The sequence below is a fragment of the Porites lutea genome, chromosome 7 (genome assembly GCF_958299795.1).
Source record: "Porites lutea chromosome 7, jaPorLute2.1, whole genome shotgun sequence".
Taxonomy (NCBI): Eukaryota; Metazoa; Cnidaria; class Anthozoa; order Scleractinia; family Poritidae; genus Porites; species Porites lutea.
In genome coordinates, this window is record NC_133207.1 from 33781898 (window position 1) to 33805038 (window position 23141).

Below are 23141 nucleotides of genomic sequence, written 5' to 3' on the forward strand. Positions count from 1 at the left end.
CTTTCCGATATCAGACAAATAGAATTGGGTAAACTTATGTTTTCTCTTAACCATTCTCTTTTGCCTTCAAAGTTCAACAATTATTTTTCTTTAAACAAACAAGTCCATAGCTATGCCACTAGACACGCGAACGATTTTCACCTTCCTTTTTGTAGAACAAACCTTCGTAAATTTTCTGTCAGTTTCCAATGACCTACTTACTATAACTCTATAGAAAATAATATTAAAGAATCTGATTCTCTCCACTTATTCAAAACGAAATTGAAAAAATAAATTTTATATGAATTATTAGTTATAAATCTTGTAGTAAATAGTTATATTTCTTCACATGTCTGATATTATTTTGTACTTATTGTTACATGTACCATACCTTATATTTTGTCAACTCAGTCTATGTAATTAGTAAATTTATACTTACCTTCATTGTATTTAATTTTCGATCCTGGCCTTACTGTTACTGTTGACTTTATTTTTACTCTGAGGGAGCCCAATGTCTATAAGCCTCATGATTTCTTTTTGGGCTTTCTCGCCACTTTCATTTGCTTTTCTGTAACTGCCTTGTTTTATTGTTATTTGTATTTTGTGGTAAATCAAATAAAGTTACAAAGTTACAAAGTTACCATGTCCCCAGGCGAAAAAATAACGATAATAGACAAAAAGTGTAATGCCCCACTATCTCCTAGTACCTCTTCTCAAAATTTTAACCCACTGCCGGCCGAAAACGTCAATTCCTCAACAAATTTGAATATCAATATTATTATCAATATTCCTGATGCATCCCTGTCTTTCATTTTGAACAGGACAGATATCAACAATATTTGGACTGTGTGGATTATGTTACCATGTGGCTTGCAACGCAGGCTAGCTGGCTCTACATTCAATATTCCTACAAGTTTTTTTATCTTTCTCTGGATTTTTACTGGATGTAGTAACTCGGTCAGTGAAAACCCAAGCAACGCGATTGTTACCAAAGCTAGATGCTATGCAAACTGCTTGACGAAGGTGAGCCACCTTTCAATAGAGACCTTTAGCATGAGGTAAACCGCAAACCGCAAACCACAAACCGCAGTTACGCGTTTGCAGTTTCGCGTTGGCGAGATTTCACACTTTAGCAAGGCGTTCAGTTCAGTTCATTTTTATTTAGGCAAAATATAATACAATACAAGAATACAAATAGGAATTGTAAGGTTGCAAGGGAGCCCAGAAGAAACCAGAAGGCTTTATGAAGCCTGGGCTCCCCAGTCTCAAAGAAATAAGCAAAATAAAATGAAATTCGCGGAGTGATACGTTAAAAATAGGAACTAAACAGAGACTGAGTTAAGATATGAATTCTGTAACTGAACAAGATAGAAATAAAAAATTTAACACTGGATTGGAACAGAATACTTTCCTTTGTTCGTACGGCAGAAACCAATATAAAATTGATTTGAACTACGCGTTAATTGTTGACGGCCGCCATGTTGTTTTCATCAAGTCGAAGTGCATCACTTTAATCGCCCAAAACTCTGCAATAATTCATTGATTCGAGATCAAAAATCCAACAAACACATCGCAAACGGATATAAAAAGCTAGTTCATACCTTTAAACGCGAGGCTGTACATTTTTTTGCGGCAAAAAACCTTGCCGTAAATCACTTACCGCTGGAAGCCCTTCCTGCGGTTCAAACGTGAACTGCAAACTGCAAACGTGACCGCAAGGCCGTGGTCACGTGACATTTTGCGGTTTGCGGTTTGCAGTTTCCCATGAAAAACGTGATGCTAAAGGTCCCTAATATTCTTTCTCGGCAGGCGACCCTTTTAAAACGATCTGTGCCACGATGTCTTTGAAGTTGAACAACGTCTCTTACCAGTTTTTCGTAGTTTCAAACAAGTCTATTGTCTTAAAGACGATGCCATGAATATTATTTTTTACTTCAATAGTTGTTTTACTTACCCCTCTCCCGGTACGAATATAAACAACCAGCGTTCGCCTGCCCAAAATACTCCTACACTGCAGGCTACGATAGCTTAGGATAATCCCGGTTAACAAGATACTTATCCGTTTATCCCGATAGAACTCTTTCCATTTGCCGAGAAAATTTGTTTTTAAACAGGTATATGCCTTGTAGTGTGCATTTTGTTGGGAACCGTTTCCTAACAAATGACATTTTGCGTCTAGGAATATCGATCAATCTATACTCTTGGTAAATTGTCGAGGTCGACAGGGGTTTGAAAGGCCATAGCTGTTTAGAACTCAAAATAATTCACGCGTTTCAACTTGGAATTGTAACTTTCTTAATATGATACTAAGCAACCCTATTTATACACCTGCCTTTTTTTAAAGCCTACCAAAGATGCACAGCACATCCACATAGTGGTTCTTCGTCTACCACATCGATATCACCGAGCAGGAATGTCACGTTTGCGCACAGGCGACCCAAGCTCATTACATGAACGCGGACGTGACTCTTGCATGCGAGCGGTGTTGTGTTACAAACGGATATTTGCAAAGGTTTGTATGGGATGTAAACGGTTTTTCTTAAAAGAGAGAAAAAATGTTATGTTTTTAAATAAAATCAACTTACGTTATTGCTTTGTTGTATTCTTTGTTGTTTGCTCGCGTCTAAGCCAGTTTTGAAGCGTTTTCGGCGAGTTAGCGCTAGCAGTGGAACACCAAAATAGCGCTAACTCGCCGAAAACGCTTCAAAACGGCTTGAGACGCGAGCAAACAACAAAGAATACAACAAAGCAATAAAGTAAGTTGATTTTATTTAAAAACATAACATTTTTTCTCTCTTTTGAGAAAAACCGTTTACATCCCATATAAACCTTTGCAAAAACCGTTTTTAACACAATACCGCTCGCAAGCAAGAGTCACGTCTGCGTTCATGTAATGAGCTTGGGCCCCTTGTGGTTTGTGTGACACAGAACAGGAAATGCAATGCAACTTCAAGTAGACATATTAAATTCTGCAAGCAGAATTCTGCAATGCTGATCGTACTACGTGAAAATTAACTCTGCAAGACATCAACACGACACCAAAAGAACTCAAAACAGAGCGGGATTGTAGCTATAGACAGCTGTCTCGCCCTTTTCGGGGCTCTTCAGCATGTCGCAGCAACCAGAGAAAGCTCTGATGAAAAATATCCGCACACTCTGATTTAAGCCCTGACCTAGAACTCTCAACGCCCACAGAATCACACCATATCACGTGTCTTCTGTTGTTCCTTGTTGAGACAAAACACACTCTGTAGTTTTAAGGCTGTAATCGCAATACCCATCGTTCAATACGAGCTGAGGCTTTGATCTTGGGCCATTTATAGTCTTCAAGGCTTGGTGGTCAGTCACTAAGTCCAACTCAGGTAAGCCATTCAGATGCCCATTCCAGAGCTAAAGCTTCTTTTTCAGTTTGACTATACCTGCGCTCTACATCACCTAGACGCCTGCTAGCATACCACACAGCACGGCTCTTCCCATTCACCTCCTGAACTAAAAAAGCGCCAAGTCCTACCGGGCTTGCATACGCCATAACCCTTATGTGTGCGGTCTTGTCAAAATAGGCCAGGATAGACGCTTTTGCTGGTTGCTCTTTCATTGTTTGGAAAGCATTTTCTCCTGTACTTCGGTCCACTCAAACTTGACTCCATTCCTGGTAAGTGCTCATAGGGGTTCTGCGATAGTGGCAAAGTCTGGAATAAACCTGGAGCTGAATCCAGCCAGCCAAAGAAAGCTCCTCACCTCTGAAGGTGTAGTTGGACGACTGGCGTCCTTCACGGCCCGCACTTTCTCCTCCGTAGGTCCAACACCATGCTGAGAAAGGAGAATTCTCATAAAGACTATTTTATTCATTCTGAAAGTACACTTCTCACCGTTCAAAGTCAGATTGTTCTCTTCGAGCTTGGCCAATAACTTGTGCAATCTCTGATCATGCTCTAACACAATCTTCCCATGGCATATTAAATCATCTGTGAAATTAACAACTCCCTCTGTTACTGCTTTTGCTTGCCTGATAACATGCTGGTATTTTTCAAGCGCAACATTCACCCCCAAATTGGCGCAACATTCACCCCAAAATTGAGCCTTTTGTACCTAAAGATGCCCTCATGGATTATAAAAGTAGTAGTGTCCCTCGAATCTTCATGTAACTCTATCTTGTGAAATCCCTAGCGAAGGTCCAACTTTGAAAACACCGTACAACCATTTAACTCTTCCAAGACCTCATCAACAGTAGGCATAGGCAGCCTTTTACGAACGATCTCTTCACTAGCGCGACGCATGTCCACGCAAAGTCTTATTTCTTCGGAAGGCTTGGGTGCTACAACAACGGGACTCGCGCACGTAGTAGGGGCTTCTAATCGCTCGATGTTATCTTCCCTCCGCAACTCATCTATTTTGGTACAAACGTTTCCACGAAGTGCAAACAAGAGTCTCCTTGACTTTTGCGCCACTGGAGGTACATTTGGGTCAACATGTAAATGCAACTTGAAATCTTTCAGCTTTCCTGTTCCCTGAAACGGTTTAGGATGCTTCATCTTAAGCTCACTTGCCAAATCATCTTGAACAGTATTCCAGCCTACACCTGGGACCATATTAGGTCCTACGTGGAAGAACACCCAGTTCTCTTGTAGTTACATTTTCCAGAACGCAACGCCCGCGCTTGACAAGAACGAAATCAGTAGATACCTTCACATTCCCAGCAGACAATACAGCTCTAAACTGACCAATCACATCAATTGGCTCTCCTCCATAAACAAACAAGTTCTTTGAGCAATGTTCAATCTTTCCCTTTAAACCAAATCCCTTCAATTTAAAGAAATACTCCTTCCCCTTCAAATTACTCACTCTCCCTGAATCAATCAACACTTCCTGAACAAAACCATCGATACTCACATTCATCGTAGACTCGCTTAAAATAGACACCTCCTCGAGCCATACACATACACCTCCTCGAGCTGCTTCCTCGATCCACTACAGCAAATGCAAATGCTTTCCTCGCAACTGACATGCCCTTCCTACTCGGAGTAACCTACCACTTGGTTTGTCTGTCTTCCAGCTCTTTTTTTGCCGTTGCTAGCTCTTTTCTGTTGGCTGTCTTAACCACTTTCCAACGGAAAATGATTTCCTTTGCAACAAGAAGCAAAATGTCCATATTTTAAAGACTTTTCACACTTTCTTCCTTTTGCTGGACAAGGATTCGAGCGAAATGTCCCTTCTTCCCCTGCCTTTTCTTTTCTGTTTCCGATGGCATTTACACTCGCTCCAGACGTCATACACTGCATTTGTTATTTGGCCGCTTCCGAAGCTCTTGCTTTTTCGAGAATCGCATCCAAAGGGATTCTCCTTGTTTCCAACAATTTCTTTTTCAGCTCCAAATCGGTTAACTTCTCGATTGATTGGTCTCGGAATCTTTCTTCTAACGCAGCACCAAAATTACAGTGTCTTGCCTGTTGGCGAAGACGCACTAGGTGTTTATCCACCGGTTCCTCTTCATTTGGCGCCATTTGCCTAAACACGTGTCGCTCGAACGGTATGTTTTCTTCAGCACGAAAATAGTGATCCAGTTTCCTAATGCACACAGCGTACGGATCCTGATTATCGTTAACTGGGTCAGGGTCTGTAATATCCTGGAAAATATCCTGAACTTCCATTCCCACGTAATGTAGAAGCTGCAAAGTTTTCTTTCGCGTATTATCCAAACCTTTTCCTTCGGCGTTATCTCGAATGCCCGTTTCCATTTTCGCCATTTCTGAGCAACTTGAGACGATGATCCCGATAGATCAAGCGGGGGAAAGGCTCTCTCTGACATTTTATCCCGTATTCGTCGCCATTGTAGTGTTTTAGTACAGCAGAAGATACTAAGTCAATCACACAGTCGGATACAAGGTCAACATGCTTTCTTTACTCCATCGGCACAGCTTAACTTACAATTCCCGAATGCCAGTACCCAGTACACCACAGTCGCCGTACGCGTAAAATAAAAATCCAGTCGAACTGAAAGATATTTTTCTAGAAATAGTTTACCTAGACCTATGTTCTGACAAAGTTTGGGGATTTTCGATTTTTTTCATTTTACACACCCCCAGTCGATTTTTAAGGACGGTCTAAATCTGGTCAGAAAAGTTAGTTTATGATATGGATATTCTTGAGGTTTGAGCCTAAAGCAAGAATGAAAGTACCTTTCAAGTTTAGATTAATGATTAATTTAGTTATCATTTAGTTTGCTTACAGTTCTATGTGGCGTGTGAAAAGAAAGACAAGATATCGCATTTGTACATAATAAACCCTGAAAAGGAAATTCTCGAGGTTAAATTAAGGTGTTTCGATACAGTTTTTCAGAGCCCATACCGATATTTTTCAGTCCACGTAAAAGTGATTTCATATTTTCTTAAGATCGCTATATAATGTTTACCTCGAGCTGACTTTGGATTATAGTTTGTTAGAATCGATGATTGATATTACCAGGAAAACGATAAGCAAAAACCTTGAAATCAGTTTCGGGTGAAATATTCAATGTCGGGGACTCGAAGTATCTAATAGTGTTTGGCAAATTAACCTCCGTGAGAAAAATGTTTGTCTGTATCCAAATAAAACGCATATAAACATCAAACCTTATTTTTTCAATAGCCGTGAAAGAATGAACGAATAAGCGAATTCTAAAGGAATCAATTAACTCACTCTAAAGTAGCTTAATGAATCAAGAGAAAATTCCCTCGATCCTCCTGTAAGCGACTACCCAAGATGCGAAGAGTATACACAGGCAAAAAAAATCAGACCAGTTTCGACTTTTGACCTTTTCGTGGGCAACGGATTAAGACTTCCAACCACTGAGCTAAATTCTCTCATAGATAGGAAGTCCTTTTTTGCCAGTACTTTATTACAAGCGTTAAAAACGAAATTATGATATATGTTTGGCGGGATTTTCACGATTAAAGGTAATGAAGCCTAAGCGATAAGAACAATAAAATAGGCCCTGGTTAAAGTTTGTTATAACCTATTCCGCTTTAATTTGTTTTAGAATCCGGCGAGCAATGAAACTGAAATTCCCTGTCAAACAAATGATTGTAAAGAAGTAAGTAGCATTATTTTCATTTAGTGAAGTTTAAAATGATAACACAATTCAATCTCATGGGGTCAAGGAAAGTACAAAATATCGAAAACACTTATAATAGGTGAATCCACTATTTAACATTATTATTCATTTTCTATCCTTGATATTTTTTCTCTTTCTTTAATTTTAGTGCTTAGGTCCATGTGGATCATCTGATTCTGATGAGGCAGCATGTAAACAGACATGCGTAAGTGTCTACACCTTTGGAAATTCCTGACGTTCGTGTGCACTACACCTGTGCCAATTTACTGTAAATGTTCAGCTCATTTGTCATTTCACATAATTTCAATTCGCCGTTTAGCAATTGAATTTGTTTTGTATTTCAGAGAGCGTCAAGTAGCTGTCTTGAGAGCTGTGAGTTTTTAACCAAGGTTAAAAACTTGTCTTCGCTAATAAATGGAGATAATTCCTCGACCCCAAGCCCAGGAATACCTTCAATAACAAACCGGAGTTTGACCTCCATCGGCTTGAAATGGGAGGCTGTGCAAAATACGACTGGTATCCCTGTGTACATGATTGAAATGTCGTTTTCTGAAAGTGGACGAAACTTTTTTCGGCCTGTTTATTTGTCAGAGGTAGATTGAATAAAGTCTATCGTTTTTGGAACGTTTACTCTCGTTTGTTTACATTTCTTAATCGTTGCTATTTATAGTCCATCTAATTCATTGCGTTTCCTAGGTTTTTGTTGTACCAGAGGCCACAATATCACTCCCAAGTCTTTGCGCTTACGTCAGGTCACCTCCATTTCGTCCAGTCTACAGTCCAGTATTATTCAAGTTTAGAGTGGCTGTCCTTACCGCGAACTCATCTGTAAGCGTTGGGCAACAAACGGTGGAAACGAGTAAGTAACATTAAAAGCTGAATAGTATTTTATGGAGTTGCTAAAATAGATCTTGATTCCCCTGGTACATGATCAGTTGCCATTCAAAGAAATTACCCAGTCTTGTTACTTTGTCGAATCATAAACAAACATTTGGACGTGGCAGTCAGGCTTTTAGTCTCAAATCTTTAATTAAGGCTGCATTTATTTAGGTATAGCACAAGGGATTGAGGGAGAGAGGAGGAGTTTGATTATCTTAATTTTGGGTATCTTAATTTTTTTTTTTGGAAAGGAACAAAGGAGATGTAATGCTGAAAAAGAAAATGAATTAACTATTCATCTCCTCTTCGTGGGAGATTTTCTTTCCCTAAATGTATCGTGTAGGAAAGTGGTTTGTTTTAATATTGGATTTATAAAAATGTGACGCTAAAACAGCCTTTGTCCGTCCTTTTTAGTCGTCCCAAAACTATAGCCAATATAAAAACTAAGCTGCGTGTGACCATCGTTTTTCTTCTCTTCTCCTGCCCCCTTCCCTTCTCCGCTCTCTCTCTATTTTTTCTACCTTAATTTTTCTCGTCTTTAATTTTCCTGCTTTAGTGAGCGTGCACTTAGTGCGGCACCGCAAAACTTTCGTTTTTACCTTATTTCAGTCTTAATGTTCGCTAGCTATGTTTTAACTCTTGGACGTACACGGAAAGTCATACCCCCCACCGTGGTAAAGGGGGGGGAGGGGTTGATGGAATCCCTCCCTAGTGCTAATGATATGTTGCAGTATTTCGAAATATTTTACCTTTAGTGGAAAAAGTGGAAAGCCTTTGACCTTCTCTACGAGACGAAGTATACTTTATCGGTGGTGGCGCTGTTGGAGGCCTGTGACGTCACCACTTTTTTGGTCGCCATCTTGGCCGCCATTAGAATTAGAAATCTGGTAAAAACGGCGAGAATTGGTCATTTTTTGTGCTTGACATGTAGAATAACACATAAATAAGTAATTCGTCTCATTTTATCCACAATATCACTTAAAAATGGCTTGATTACCTGCTGCTTATGACGTCATAACTCGTAACCATAGTAACTGACCATCACTAAACTTGTCTCAAAATGCTTGTGAGGGATAAACAAACAGCTACTGAAACTTCAGGAGCTTATGTTTAATCGTCTAGGAGAAGACTGAGAAAAACCTTAGAGAGGGCTTGACATCCACCCCTCCTTGTAGGTCCGAGGGTTTTAAAAACCTCTGGCCAGATGTTTCCAAAGAATAATTGCCAATCGTTTGAAAAGTGCCATCGGTTTTGGATCATTTTTTAAAGATAAGGCCACACACCTGCTGACATTATTGAAAATCATCTAGCATCTTGGAGAACCATGAAACATTTTTTGTTAACTAAATTATAGCAGCCATGAAAAACTAGGAGCAGGAAAACTATTTTGATTTTTGTCCTATCCTCTTCTTTTAGTCGATCGTCCCTCTTTCTGTTTCCTTTCCTTTGTTTTACATGTCAGGCTTGTCAGATCCCAAAAATAACGTTTTGCCATCCGTGTGGCCAAATTGCTGTAAATTCTCGGTTGTGGCGAGAGTTAGGTATTTTTATTGGTTCAATATAGGCTGTATCGTTGTAAGCGACTGACCCCTCAATTGTATTACAGCTCTTGTCAAGCCAGCACCTGTCACAAATGTGACTTTGGACAGTCTAGTGTATGATCCTGACATTGTCAATGACCTTAATAGAATCCTATTGACTGTATTATGGACTCCACCAAGCGGTGGGTAATAAAAAATAGAATGTGTGTCGTTAAAAAACCAGGGGTACTCCCTATAATAGCCTATATGGGGAGGCTCTATCCGAAAAGTGTGCCTTTTTGAGAGTTTGGAATAAGACATGCCTAAGAGCCCATCGTGGGATTTTGGTTTATTAAAAGTTAGTTATGTCAAAAAGGTACTATTTTCCAATGAAGGTATACAAAAGGGGTATCCTTTCTGTCAAACATTATATTATAAAAGGGTGAGGGGTTGGACCCTGGGGCGGAGCCTCCTCTTATGAAACTTGTTGAGTAGGCTAAGAACAACAACTTGTTGACTGGGATGAGAACACTTTTTATTTCGCTCACGGGATTCTTCATCGTAACCTGTAGACTTGTACTATTTTTGCTTCAATTGAAATCAAGAAAAGGATTTTCTTTTTAGAGTTTTATGTTATTAAGACTAAAAAATCACGTAGATGAGCATCAAACACCAGGCAGAACCCAAAAAACAATTCTGAATTCTAACTCAGAACCCTCCGCACTCTAATCGGATGCTCTGAGTAGTAGAGACTCTGATGATGACAAGGGTATTTCTAAAATAGGTTGAGTTTGATCGTCCAGGTGAACGTAGTCCTGAGTAGGACTGTTGCTTTTGACAGTGACTGACGTTTCGACAACCTGTGCGGTAGTCATCTTCAGAGTCAAAGTGAGTTGTATCACGTCAGTTGATTCTATTATACTCTGGTTATTGATCTGATTGGTCAATTACGTCGCGAAGTTATTGGTTGTCTGTCAGTTAAGCCGTGATGTTATTGGCTAAGAAGACTCGTAATCAGTGATTGGTGCGTTTCGATCCGTCTATTGTCACAGTTACACAGTCGTCTATTGTTAGTCAAATTGTCATTCTCTCGTAGTTAGTTTTGCTTGATCTCGTCAATAAGTCGTTTGTATGGCGCTGGTAACTGTTGGCTACGATTCAGTGGCGTTTGTTCTAAGTTAGTAAACCAGCTTTCTAAAGTAAGACTGTGATAGTAGTCTGTAGAATACGTTATACATGTCGCAGAGTCCCAGTCAATTTGATGTTTCGTCTTTAAATGGTGCTCAGCAACGTGATTGTTGACGTCACCGTTCTTCGTCTCTCGATTGTGTTCGGTCAGTCGCGTGCTTAGGTTTCTGCCGGTTTCACCAATGTAAGAAGCCTGGCAGTCGCAACATTTGATCTTGTATACTGCTCCCTGTCTGTCCTCCGGTTTGTCTTTGTCCTTAACATTAGTAAGCAGTCGCCGTAAAGTGGTTATCGGTTTGTGTGCAACTCGTGTATTGTAAGGTTGTAATATACGTGCAATAGTTTCAGAGGTGCCTCTGATGTACGGTATAGTCGCTGTCGTAACAGGGCCAGGGTTGGTCTGAGTGTTGGAATCAGTGTTACTGTGAGTGTTCCGTCTAACAAAGTCCGTGTTGTAATTGTTCTCACTAAAAACGTTGTTAAGATAATCAGTCTCGTCTTGTAGGCTGTCAGGTGAGTCGCAAACTAGTTGCTCTCGTCTCGTCAGAGCCCGGATAGTAGTAGCCTTGTGAGAGATCGGGTTGTACGAAGACTGGTCTAGTAATCGGTCGGTATGTGTCGCTTTTCTGTAAATAGTCGTTTTTGGTTTGTTGTTGTCGCGAGTGACCATGCAGTCTAGAAAAGGTATCTTACCATTTTCTTCGATCTCCTTGGTGAACTGTATGTCCGCGTTCTGTCTGTTAAGGTGTTCGTGAAAATCGTCGATTTTCTGTCGCCTATGGCGTACGACTAAACCCGTAGCCCTAACCCGCCTATGACGTACGGCTGCGTGACTTTGGTGCATTTTTTGGTTGATGCTCATCTACATGATTGTCTAATTTATCACTATCTACATCACCATGTGTTAAGCCAAATAAACGCCATCTTTTAATAATTATCTATTTGACTATTTGATTAAATCCATTTTGTTTTTTAATTTAGATTTTGATTGAATCAATATCGACCCAAATAAGAAAATAAGACACATACATCGAATGGGGGTGCTTATCACTCGACGCGTTGAGCAAGCGAATAAAATTGTGCTCCCGCAAAATTATACCCGGCCCGTAACATGACGTAAATAACGTGAATAACCCGCTCATTTTTTTGTGCTGCGGGTTCGGTATATCGAGCTAAAAGAGACAGAAATTATATTTAGCACAAGGAAGCCTAGATACCCAAGCTTCACATTTTTACTGGGTTTAATATCTTTATCTACTAGCCTGTTTTTCTGTCCTTTAACATCGGTTAAATTAAATGGAAAGATAAAAAATCATTATAATACCCATATCAATAAGAACTAATTACGTACTAAATAAGGACTAATTTTAATAAAATAATAATCAGCGGGACTTAATAAGTGTGATAACTAGTACGAAAAATTAGTCCTTAAAATTGTGTCAATTAATAGAATCAATTCGTCAAAATAATGTTTTATAGATAATAAGCATCTCATCACAAAATATACCGTTATGTGGGAACTGGATCCTCGCAAGTGTAACAGTAGGGAACCCTTCTTGACAGAAAATTGGGAAACTGCAGGGGTAGGTAATTTCAATCTCCTCATTATTTTTTAAGTTGACACGTTTTGAATTTTGAAAATAATAGATTTATATTTTTTCAATAGATTGATACGGCAGTATGTGTGCAAACATATGCCAAACGGCATTACTCAAAATCAAGTTATAATTGTTTTTCGTTTCTCTCTTTCTAATTTTTAGTATTGGTCAAGCGTGTTGAAAATGTGAAGTTTTGAAGGTTCATACAAACATTGACGTTGCTCCATTTCCACAAATGATATAAATTATCTTTAAAAGTTTTTGCCCCCGCTACTGACTTATTTTTCTCCAAAATGCCCCCTTTACCTTCCAAAATGACTTAGACTCCATTAGGGGAGGAAAATGAAGTGTTGGAGGTTAATTAACTCCTCATGAAAACCTCGCTTAGATCCAAATTGTTACCACAGAGTCAAACACTGTATAAACAAATAATAATTATAGCAAGACAAGACGACACAAGAAGATTTTTTTCACTCAGCTCCATTTACATGTGATTCAGATAAATAAAAAAAATAGTTCAGACAAATTGATACAATTACATAAGTGAAGATTAAAAATTGTAGTCACTAGATAAGGAGCGAGTTGGGATCATCCAAAAAGCTAATGCTAATCTAGTGGATGACCCCCAAAATACAATTACACACAGAATTATAGAATATTATCATTTTTTTTTAATGAAAAGTAATTCTTCACGCTAAGATAGATAAAATTAATTAATTAATTATTAGTGTAACTTGGATAAATTCTCTCGTCGGGCAGGTTTAAGACTAATAAAGAACGAAGAAGGTCCGTATCTAGCATACAATGAATACTAATTGTTAACGTAAAATGAAAAAGAAAGAAGCTTTAAAAAGTCGTCAGAAAGCAGGAGAAGACGAAAATACCTCCGCCATTCCCTCGCTTTAATAAGGAGTTGCTCAGATGCCTGCATCCTCAGTCGGGTCGGGAGAAAAGGAGGGATGAAAGTTTTCAAGTACGGGCGAAAGAGCCCCTGGATACCGACTCTCACCGAACTGTTTCCAAAAATTCAAGAGGATGCCGGCTCCTGATTTGGCACAAAACATGCTTTGTATTATTATGCCCAATCGGCGAACAGTTTCTCCTGAGTTCTTTTCGTGAGTTGGTACACGACTGCTCATTATTGTCTCGATCACGGCTTGTCTGGCTCATGCACCACAGAAATGCACGCAGTAAGGAAACTTTCAGTTTGAAATAAAATCCCCATTTGATTTCAAAATACTGTCTACCCGAAAACTAAAGACGGTTTTCCAAAAATACAAGCTTGAGCTTGCAACAGGTATTCACGCTTGCACCTGTCACGTCTTGCATAAATATTAAGGAGTTTTTAAAAGATACCCGACGACTGACAACCTCGAAAACGTCGCATGGAAAAGTGAATTCATATTTTTTCAGTTATTTCTATCGTGATTATTCCAACTCACTTACTTTTTCAAATGCAAGCGAACTCTTCTGGAGCTGAATTTATATCAACCATATCCAAGTTCATGAAGAGAATGAATTTTGTCATTGCTTGTTTACGTCCCTCACAAAACATGACTGATTAGGCATTTTCACGGGTAGTTGTGCAGTTGACGGCAAAGAAATGTACAAAAACGTGTTATGCTCGTGCAAAGCTTTTTTTTGCCTTTACAAGCTATTACTTCTTTAACTTTCTCGTCGCCGCCGCATCTTAAACTTCTTATTATTTACGATATATCGTGATGAGTCAAAAACAGAATATTCTCGGAGCAAATTGAATTGCTCCTGCTGATAGCATCCCAAACGTTTTTTTCGACTCATCGGTAGTTCCTTCGTTTCTGGTTAGGAAAGTAGAAAATGAAGGTTTCCCTTGCACGCACAAGCTTGGTGAACGAACCGGGCAAGTGTGGCAAGACAATAGCCGTCTGGTACGAACTCACGAAGAGAACTCAGGAGAAACTGTTCGCCGATTGGGCACAATAATACAAAGCATTTTTTGTGCCCAATCAAGAGCCGCCATCCTCTTGAATTTTTGGAAATAGTTCGATGAGAGTGGGTACCCAAGGGCTCTTTCACCCGTACTTGAAAACTGTCATTCCGCCTTTTCTCCCGACCCGACTGACTGCCCTGGGTCTCCGAGGGTGAGATGCGGGGCACATTTACACCCAAAAATCTGAGATAAATAACTCATTTCGCCTTGTTTGCAGCCGGATAATACCTTTTCAGGAAATGTGTACTCTAGAGCGAAAAGATGTAATCATCATCTTGTTGAGGTGAGTGAATAGATGTTAATTTCCTTGCGTAGAAGGGGCCGTAAGGCCCCTCGCGTTACGAAGGTTTATAATGTTGTCGAAATTCGCATCGCGGGTGGAGCCTGCGTGGATCGCACAGCAATGCAGAAACACTAGTCGGCTTTGTATATCTATGTAACAAATATCATGGCGTCCATATGAGAACATCTTTCTTTTCAAACATCGTTATTTATGGGAGCCATCTAGCATTAACTTAGAGATCCTTCTTCGTGCTCCTTGAGCCGAATTTCTGTAAAAGGTTCAGAAACTACTTGTAAATATAAAAATGACAGCTTCGTGTCAGACAAATGTGCATCCTCGGAGACCCAGGGGCAGTTCGTCGGGTCGATGAAATGTTCGTAGTGAAAGTTTACTGTAAGATCGGCAGTAAACTTCCACCACGAACATTTTATCGACCCGACTAACTGTCCCTGGGTCTCCAAGGATGGTCAAATGTGTAATATCAAATGTTAAAAGCAACAAAAATAGACTTTGAAAAACTGTTAGGCTAACTAGTTTTAAAAAAACAAAATTGGCATCCGTTTAAATCCCATTAGAGATTGCTCATCCGCGCCTCCTTCTGTATTTGCTGTGTTAATTACACCTTCTCTTTTAACCTTTTCAGCGGTTAATTTAGAGTTCCTCTCAATTTGGAGACACTTCCCACTACACTGTTTGAATTTTGATAAATTTTGTGACACCACTCCTCTAATGGGCTAAATTCGCCGACGCGAAAAACATACTTAAACATGATGAGTTTAACGTAAATTTGCTTTTTTAGGTTCGTTCGATGATTGGCTGTAGTGCGAGTGATAAGGCAACATTAATATACACCTATCCAGGTAAATTGTTAGGGCGTTGGTGATGATCATGTACATGAAAAACATTGAAATAAGATTAATTAAAAGCATACGATTTTTTGAGCTTTTATGCCTTTTTATAAAGGTGAAAAATAAACCTGTTTGAAAAGTCCTAAGTAAATAACCGACAGTCCTTTAAAAACTAAAACGGAATCGTTTGAATGACTTATATACACTTAATACCTGTGTCATATTTTAGCAGTCAAAGGGTACTCCTATTCTTACCCAACGATGAAACCTACAGCTGATAAAATGGTAGGAGGGTAAGGATAAATCGTTGCAGACTAAAGTTTTTTGCCTTTGTTCATCTTTTTACAGGCTGTCAAAATATAACGAATTTTCCCAAAAGTGAATGCTACAAATGTAAGTTTTACAATACTTTACCATCGCTTTACAGGCAGTCATTAGCATGTAGATTACGTAGATTGCGATTTTTAGCTGACATACCTGAAATGACGCTTGTTTGTGAAGTCGAGAAAATATGTCTTTTGTTCAAGCAGCAAGAGTATAGTAGTCCTTTATTGCTACGTCATGCTTCGACAAATTAAAGGGCTAGACAGTATTCAACTTTCAGTCAGGAGCCCATTAGGTTATGGGTTTCTGTTTTAACATATCTCCCATGTGGTAATCTCCTTTGTTGACCTGATACATTAGATAATTAACATAACAGTAACGTGAAAACATTATTGTTATATAATAATTTTATCATCCGTTTCTTTTGATGAAATACGTCAAGTAATTCCTGGTCATTATGTTACATGTTTAGTTGATCCACCAGAAGCACCAATAGAAGACAGGGTAGTACACAATATCAGACCCTCTCGGTTAACAACCCAAGATGATTATAGATTCCAAGTGAATATCGCCTGGGATCCACCAGTATACCCTTACAAGAACGTGACAGGGTACTATGTTTGGACATGGCAAGGAAACAACTTTTCAAGTTTCCACCGTCCGGTAAGCGTTGACAAATCGATCACTGCAACCGGTGATGATTTGATTTTGTCAACTCATAACCGCTATGTCTTCACTTTTGCACTGCACGCTGTAATTAAACGATCTTCTATTCACATAAAGCAAACTTCTGCAGAAAATTGTTATCTATTCATTCCATATTTTAAGTAGTAAGTAAGTATATTGTTGCATTATTATTATATCTTCATCTTCAAATTTCCGAAAACTTTTCTCATCAAGAATCTAAGAAACATAACTTTCCCGAAAAAAGACCTGTATACAGTCAAACCTCCACTAACAGCCACTTCTCCGCAACGGCCACTTTTTTGGCGGACAGTCCATACATGGACTCTTGTTTAATCCTCTCTACAATGGCTACTTTCTTGTGTCCCCAAGTTAGTCGTTGTGGAGAGATTCAAGTTTATGTATGCAGGAGCTACCGAATTACAAAAAGGTTAGCCAGATGCACAAAAGAAAGGAAAAGGTTATGATTCACGTGTTCTCTGGATATTTGAATCACAGAGTTTCAAATTATGTATTTGATTGATTACAAATTATGTTGACAAATAAATCAGTACAATACAAGTACAATACTTTATTATTAATTCTCCCCGAGGGGCTTTTCAGAATTGATTTACAATATGTATATATAATACAACTAAGACTAATAATATAAAATATAATGACTTACATGTTCTTGATATATAAATAACAACTTAAAAATTACAACTTCTAATAATAACTAACAATGTAGTGATATACTATGGTATGTATACCGGCATCCTATTTCTTCATTAATTCTGCCTTTGCATGCTCTTTAAATGATCTTAATGATCGGGCAGTTCTAGTGTTGTTACTGAGACTATTCCACGCTTTTGCTGCCCTCAGTAAAAGAAGCCACTCTGGGCAGCCGCTGTCCGGCATCCTGGCAGGCTTAGATCTTCACTGTTGCGGACATTGTAAGCGTAGCGCATTGGATCTCTTCCCTATTTTACAGCTAATATATGGTGGCACTAAATTGTTAACACATTTGTACATCATTGTCACGTCCCGCAACCGAAGTTGCTCCTCTATAGTTAGCCAGCCAAGAGCTTTCAAGGCCGGGGTAAGATAGTGACCGTCGTATTTCCCTGTATCAGTTAGTATACGGGCAGCAAAGTTCTGCATAAGTTGTAATTTATGGATATTCTGTTTATAAGTACCAGCCCATACAGCCGAACAGTAAAATAATTTACTAAACACAGTAGAGTTGATCATAACGGGGCATTCTGGTTAAAAGCATTGTTTTTCATCTATTTCTGCCCTTGTTCGTTAACATCTAGCCGATATTTCATGCATTTAAAAATGACGCCATTAAGTTGTAGTCCTTGGTTCAATGATTTTTTTGAGAATTTTTTAGATGATTATTCTAATTTATAGAAATTGGGGAGGGGGATGTTTGAAATTTTAGAAAATTGCAAAAATATTGGATTTAGGGGTTGTTAGAAATTAAAATATGAAGCGAATAATAAGAAGAGAAGTACCAGATAGTCAGCCACCAACTGGTTTATGTGCATAAGTTGAAACAAAGGAAAAACAAAAATTAACTGAAATAAAAACATTACCTGCAACATATAACTTTTCTACCCTTATTTATTTCCTTCACAAAATAATCCTCCCCCCCCCCCCACCACCACCACTACCACCACCACCACCCAAAAAAAGTGTCCCTTTAACAGTGACTATTATATTGCAGGTGGATCCTAACTTGCTATTAAAGGATCTACTACCTGGAACAACTTACAAAATCGACGTAAGAGATTTTAGTTATAAATGCAGCGTGTTGATGACTGTTTTGAAGGGAAGGCTTAGGATTTTCATTGATTTTTTTAAACATAATTAAATGGTTCAACAATCAATCAATCTCTATTTGTACTCACTCTTGCTCAAAAATAAATTACAACAATGAAAATATTAACAGTAAAAATTAGACTACTGCCTGCCTGGAATAACCATGGGGGCTAGCGGAGCCAGGTAGCCACTCAACATCATTATTAAGTAAAATTAGATTACAGGTCAGGAAGAAATGTGAAGCACAAATGCACACATAAAAAAAAAAAAAGAGAGGGGAGAAAAAACGCTATTTGTATGCTATGAAGTCTAGAATACAAAACATTAATATAAGAAGAGCACACAATAACTATGGCAACTAATAACAAGTTATATCTTAAAGTATAGAAGAAAAAAACATTAAGACTTGAAAAGGTGACAGAATTTAACAAAAGACTAATTTATAGGTAATTTGGGAAACAACACAACTGCTAATAAGAATACAAGTAACTAATGATCTTTGACAGGAGCTCAGCTTTTAGACTCTTGTTCTCATTAACCAGTTCTGTCATTCCTATTTCGTAGGTTGACATTTTTGTTAGTGGTTGGTCGTAATTAGAGTTCGCGGTGGCGATAGACTTCTTCACTTCATCAATCGATTTGCGTAGAGGCTCTAAAGCCTTCTCCAACAAATTCTTGAATTCCTCTGACGTTAGACCTCCCATAATGGTACGTAGATGAATTAGGACAAAATGTAAAACGAGAAAAGAAGAAAAAAAAATGGAAAGGGTAGCTTTGATAAGTTAAATTCACTGTAAATTTAACGAAGCTCAAAAATTACCGCCATCTTTCCCGCTCATCGCTGACCATCCATCAACAGGTCAGACCAAGGTTTCCTGACAACATTCCATCATCGGAAAGGCGTTTCAGCTCTTTTACTACGCCTGGTGAGCTCATTTATTTTCAAGTACTAAGAAACTAAAAATGGATACATGAAGATAGTCAGTAAAATAATAATTCAATACGTAGGTGGATCCCGAATAGGACTGTTGTTGGCAGTGACTGTCGTTTTGACAACCTGTTCAGTTCTAGTCATCTTCAGAATCATATTCAGCGGTATCACGTCAGTTGATGGTATTAAACTCTTTTTTATTGGCCTGATTGGTATTCATTGGTACGTTTCGATCCGTTCTTTTGTTACAGATGAAGAATCGTTTATTGTTAGTCAATAGCCTCCAAGATCAGCATAATTCTTCACATCATACAAATGCAGTAATTGTTTAAATATTCATTCAAAATATTCAAAGTTCTTAGCATGTTTACCTCTTCGTAGACATTTTTCAAAACTTTGACCTATTTCTCGGCACGATTCGGCTTCAGGATATAAACAGATCATTTGTCTTGCAGATACTCCTCAAAGACTGAACAACATCCGTCGAGCAAGATGTTTTGCGTATTCTTACATTTCTTCCGTTCAGTTTTAGTGAAAAATTCAGCTATTTTGCATTTTTTTCATTCACTATTGCCCAAGTAGCCTCGTTTCCAATCAAATATACTATTTAATCGATGGTATGTTACCCGCATCTTCCAAATAATTTTGGTAAGCGCCAGTTGGTTATGAAAAATTAGCCGCGGGATTGGAGCCAATCAGAAACTGCGAAATGTTTTGAATGAATTATAATAATTGTTATTGTCATTATTATCATCATCACTATATCATCGTCAATCGTCAGCGTTGTCATCATTATTGTTACTACAAGTACTACTACTACTACTACGACGACGACAACAACAAGATTGAGGTTAATTTCCATTTTTTCCCTCTACGCAGCTGTGCCTCGAAACGAAGTGAAGGTCCAATCAAAAGCTTGTAACTTTTACCCTTCGCCACAAAGGGATAGCTTTGTTGCTAACATTTCCTGGAATAAACCAGCGTTTAATTATAGCTCCATTACTGCCTACCAGTTATATTACCAAGTTGGAAGCCAACAACGATCAGGGAACATAACCGTAAGTTTTTTTGTTAAAACTTTATAACTGAAGCGGTCAACCCTGGGTTATTATTCGAGAAAATGAGGATAGTGAAAGAACGAAATATCTATTATCGACCTCAAAAAAAAATTCATTCAAAAGAAAGGAAGTAAAAGGCCACTAAACGCCATGCAAAGTGTATCTGCAGCACTAATAAGGTAAAAAAAAACACCGTTTAATACGGGTAATGACAATAAAAAAAAAACTCTTTAGGAACTCGAAAAAGGTGACTGCGACCGCTAAATAAACGTCAGTTTTACAGTAATTAAGGGAAATGATTTACTGGACTTTGTTAAGTGACCTTTAATTAAATTAATAGAGGTTAGTTTAAAACAGGTTGTTTGACTGTAGTAATTAGGTCGGTTGAAGCATTACCTGACCATAACCCTTACCCTAATCACAAGCACCACAAAGATCTAGTGGTAAGCAAAGGCAGCATGTTTTAACAGAGTAGGCTGTCAAGGGCATGATGAGAATTGTATTCAATTTGTGTTTTTTCGCAGAGTCAAAATCACTTCTTAATCCCTGGGGTGATGCACGGCAAGCAAGTTGCGTATTGGGTAAGTTCCTTATGTGCCTGCACTGAAATTAGTCATGTATCATGAAATTGATCATTTTCAAAGTTATTTCTATAAGCCATTTACCTGGCGGGCAAGCCGACTAATTTTAGGTTTGGGTAAATTGTAAAGAAATTTCAGAACTGGTAAATTTAATACCTAGAATCGCATTTAAATTATGCACAAATCTGTTCCACTGGCCGAAAAACGACCGCAAAAGCCTGATACTGGTATTAAAGGTGGCTTTCAAGAAATGGACCACAAATTTCCGTTTGGAATATTCCGTCCGGAGAAACAGGACTACCTTTCGGGATGTTCCTTTGCTCCAGGACATTTTCCGTTGAAACGACACAAGAAAAGTTGTGTTCCATTTACTTTCCAACCGATGTTTTCGGAAACGTTTTGTAAACAACCACTGTTAGTATTAGAGAAGTTTTCAATCTTTAATTATAGCACACTGAAGGATGGAAAAATGAACAAAAACAGGCAGCTTGAAGTCGAAAACACTGTTCGATTTTTTTTCAGATCACTCCAAGATACAAACACCATAAGTGGATTACAGGAACAGAAGTACTTGGAATAGAAAAAGCACCTCGTATGTCAAGCATTGTTGAAACCATACATCCAGCTTTTTTACCACACTACTACTACTACTACTACTACTAATAATAATCATAATAATAATAATAGGTATAGATATCGATATCGACACGATAATGTGGCCAGGACAGTTCACTGGGACATTTCTCAAAAAACATAACTTCATGCTGCAGATGGTATGAACATGAACCAGAAAGAGAAATGGAAAGTGACAAGGCAAAGCTCCTGTGGGATTTCTCAATACAGAAACATTATGAAATACAAAGTAGAAGGCCAGATATTGTTATCCTGGATAAGGAAGAAAACTGTTGCTTTATTGTTGATAATTGCTGTGCTTGGAGATGCCCGTATAGCTGAAAAAGAGAAGGAAAAGATTGAAAAGAAGTACCAAGATCTCAGGAGAGAAATAACAAGATTGTGGAACACCAAGGCTTATGTTGTGCCTGTGGTAGTAGGTGCACTTGGCATAATTCCGAAAAACCTTAAACAACACCTGGAAACAATAGGTGTCACTATTAAGGTTGAAGTGTTACAGAAGGCGGCGTTACTTGTAACTGGAAAATTGCTAAGGAAAGTGCTCGAAGGCTGAGGCTGTAGCCGACAGCTTGCCTTTGGATTTGTAACTTACCGATGGTCATCTTTTTGTGGAATTAGATTAATAATGGAAACTTTTTTGTGTTTTTGAATCCACAATTGTAAACATCGCTACGTATAGGCAATTTACAAATGCTGCTTGAGATTGGATTATTCAAAAAAACAAAACAAAACAAAACAAAAGAAAAAAAAGAAAAGAAATCAAAATTGCATTAAGTCTGGGCTATCCCAGTTCCTATTTCTACAACGAAAGATGTAATATGCTGCTTTAATGGCTATATTTATCATTTTCTTGATTATATAAAGTTTCTGGTTTTTGTCAATGCCAATGTCATTCATCATGTCTAAGAACGTGGAGCATTCATGGGAGAAAACGCCAAGAGAGCTCCTGGAGAGATTTACAAATCACCTAATAATAATAATAATAATAATAATAATAATAGTAATAATAATAGTAATAATAATAATAATAATGTAGACACAGTCACTACCAACAAATGGTTGTCAAGTAATTTGAAAGGAGAAACAGAGGGACTACTTGTTGCAGCTCAAGACCAGGCAATAAACACCAGAAACTACCAGAAAGTAATATGTGGCCAGCAAGTGGAGAGCAAATGCAGATTGTGTTCGCAACATGAAGAGACAGTGGACCATATTGTATCTGGATGTGAGGTATTAGCCAAAACAGAGTACATCTCCAGGCACAATAATGCTGCAGCATATCTCCATTGGAGCATATGTAAAGATCATGATATAGAGATTACAGACAAATGGTACGAACACGAACCAGAGACCGTGATACACAATAAAGATAACAACACCACCATCATGTGGGACATGCCAGTCAATACTGATAGAACTATAACAGCGAACAGACCAGATATCATCGTTAAAGATTCAGTGAATTCCACCTGCAAACTTACTGATATGACTGTTCCATCAGATAGAAATATCGCACTGAAGGAAACTGAAAAAAAATGCAAGTACAAAGACCTAGAACTAGAAATACAGAGAATGTGGCATATGAAAACCGTAGTGATCCCTGTGGTTGTTGGTGCGCTTGGTACAGTGAAGAAGGGTATGGTAGAAAACATCAAGAAAGTATCAGAGAGAGCTAGTATGACAGAGATTCAAAAGATCTGCATGCTGGGATCTGCACGAATCCTTAGAAAGGTGCTCAGTGTATGAACAGAATGATTGACTTGAGTGACT

General features: G+C 38.4%; 1 protein-coding gene and 1 pseudogene across 1 annotated transcript; one reads left to right on the forward strand and one right to left on the reverse strand.

Moving 5' to 3' along the window:
* Window positions 1-759: 759 nt before the first annotated feature.
* On the forward strand, window positions 760-21924 carry LOC140944833 (uncharacterized). The gene is made up of 12 exons (XM_073393934.1): window positions 760-1002; window positions 6995-7048; window positions 7218-7274; window positions 7414-7662; window positions 7766-7897; window positions 14441-14506; window positions 15306-15366; window positions 15703-15747; window positions 16151-16341; window positions 20682-20738; window positions 21261-21330; window positions 21509-21924. Exons 1-12 carry the CDS (start codon window positions 835-837, stop codon window positions 21922-21924), a joined length of 1566 nt encoding a protein of 521 aa, XP_073250035.1. The 5' UTR covers window positions 760-834.
* LOC140943359 (uncharacterized) lies at window positions 5262-5785 on the reverse strand (annotated as a pseudogene).
* Window positions 21925-23141: the final 1217 nt, after the last annotated feature.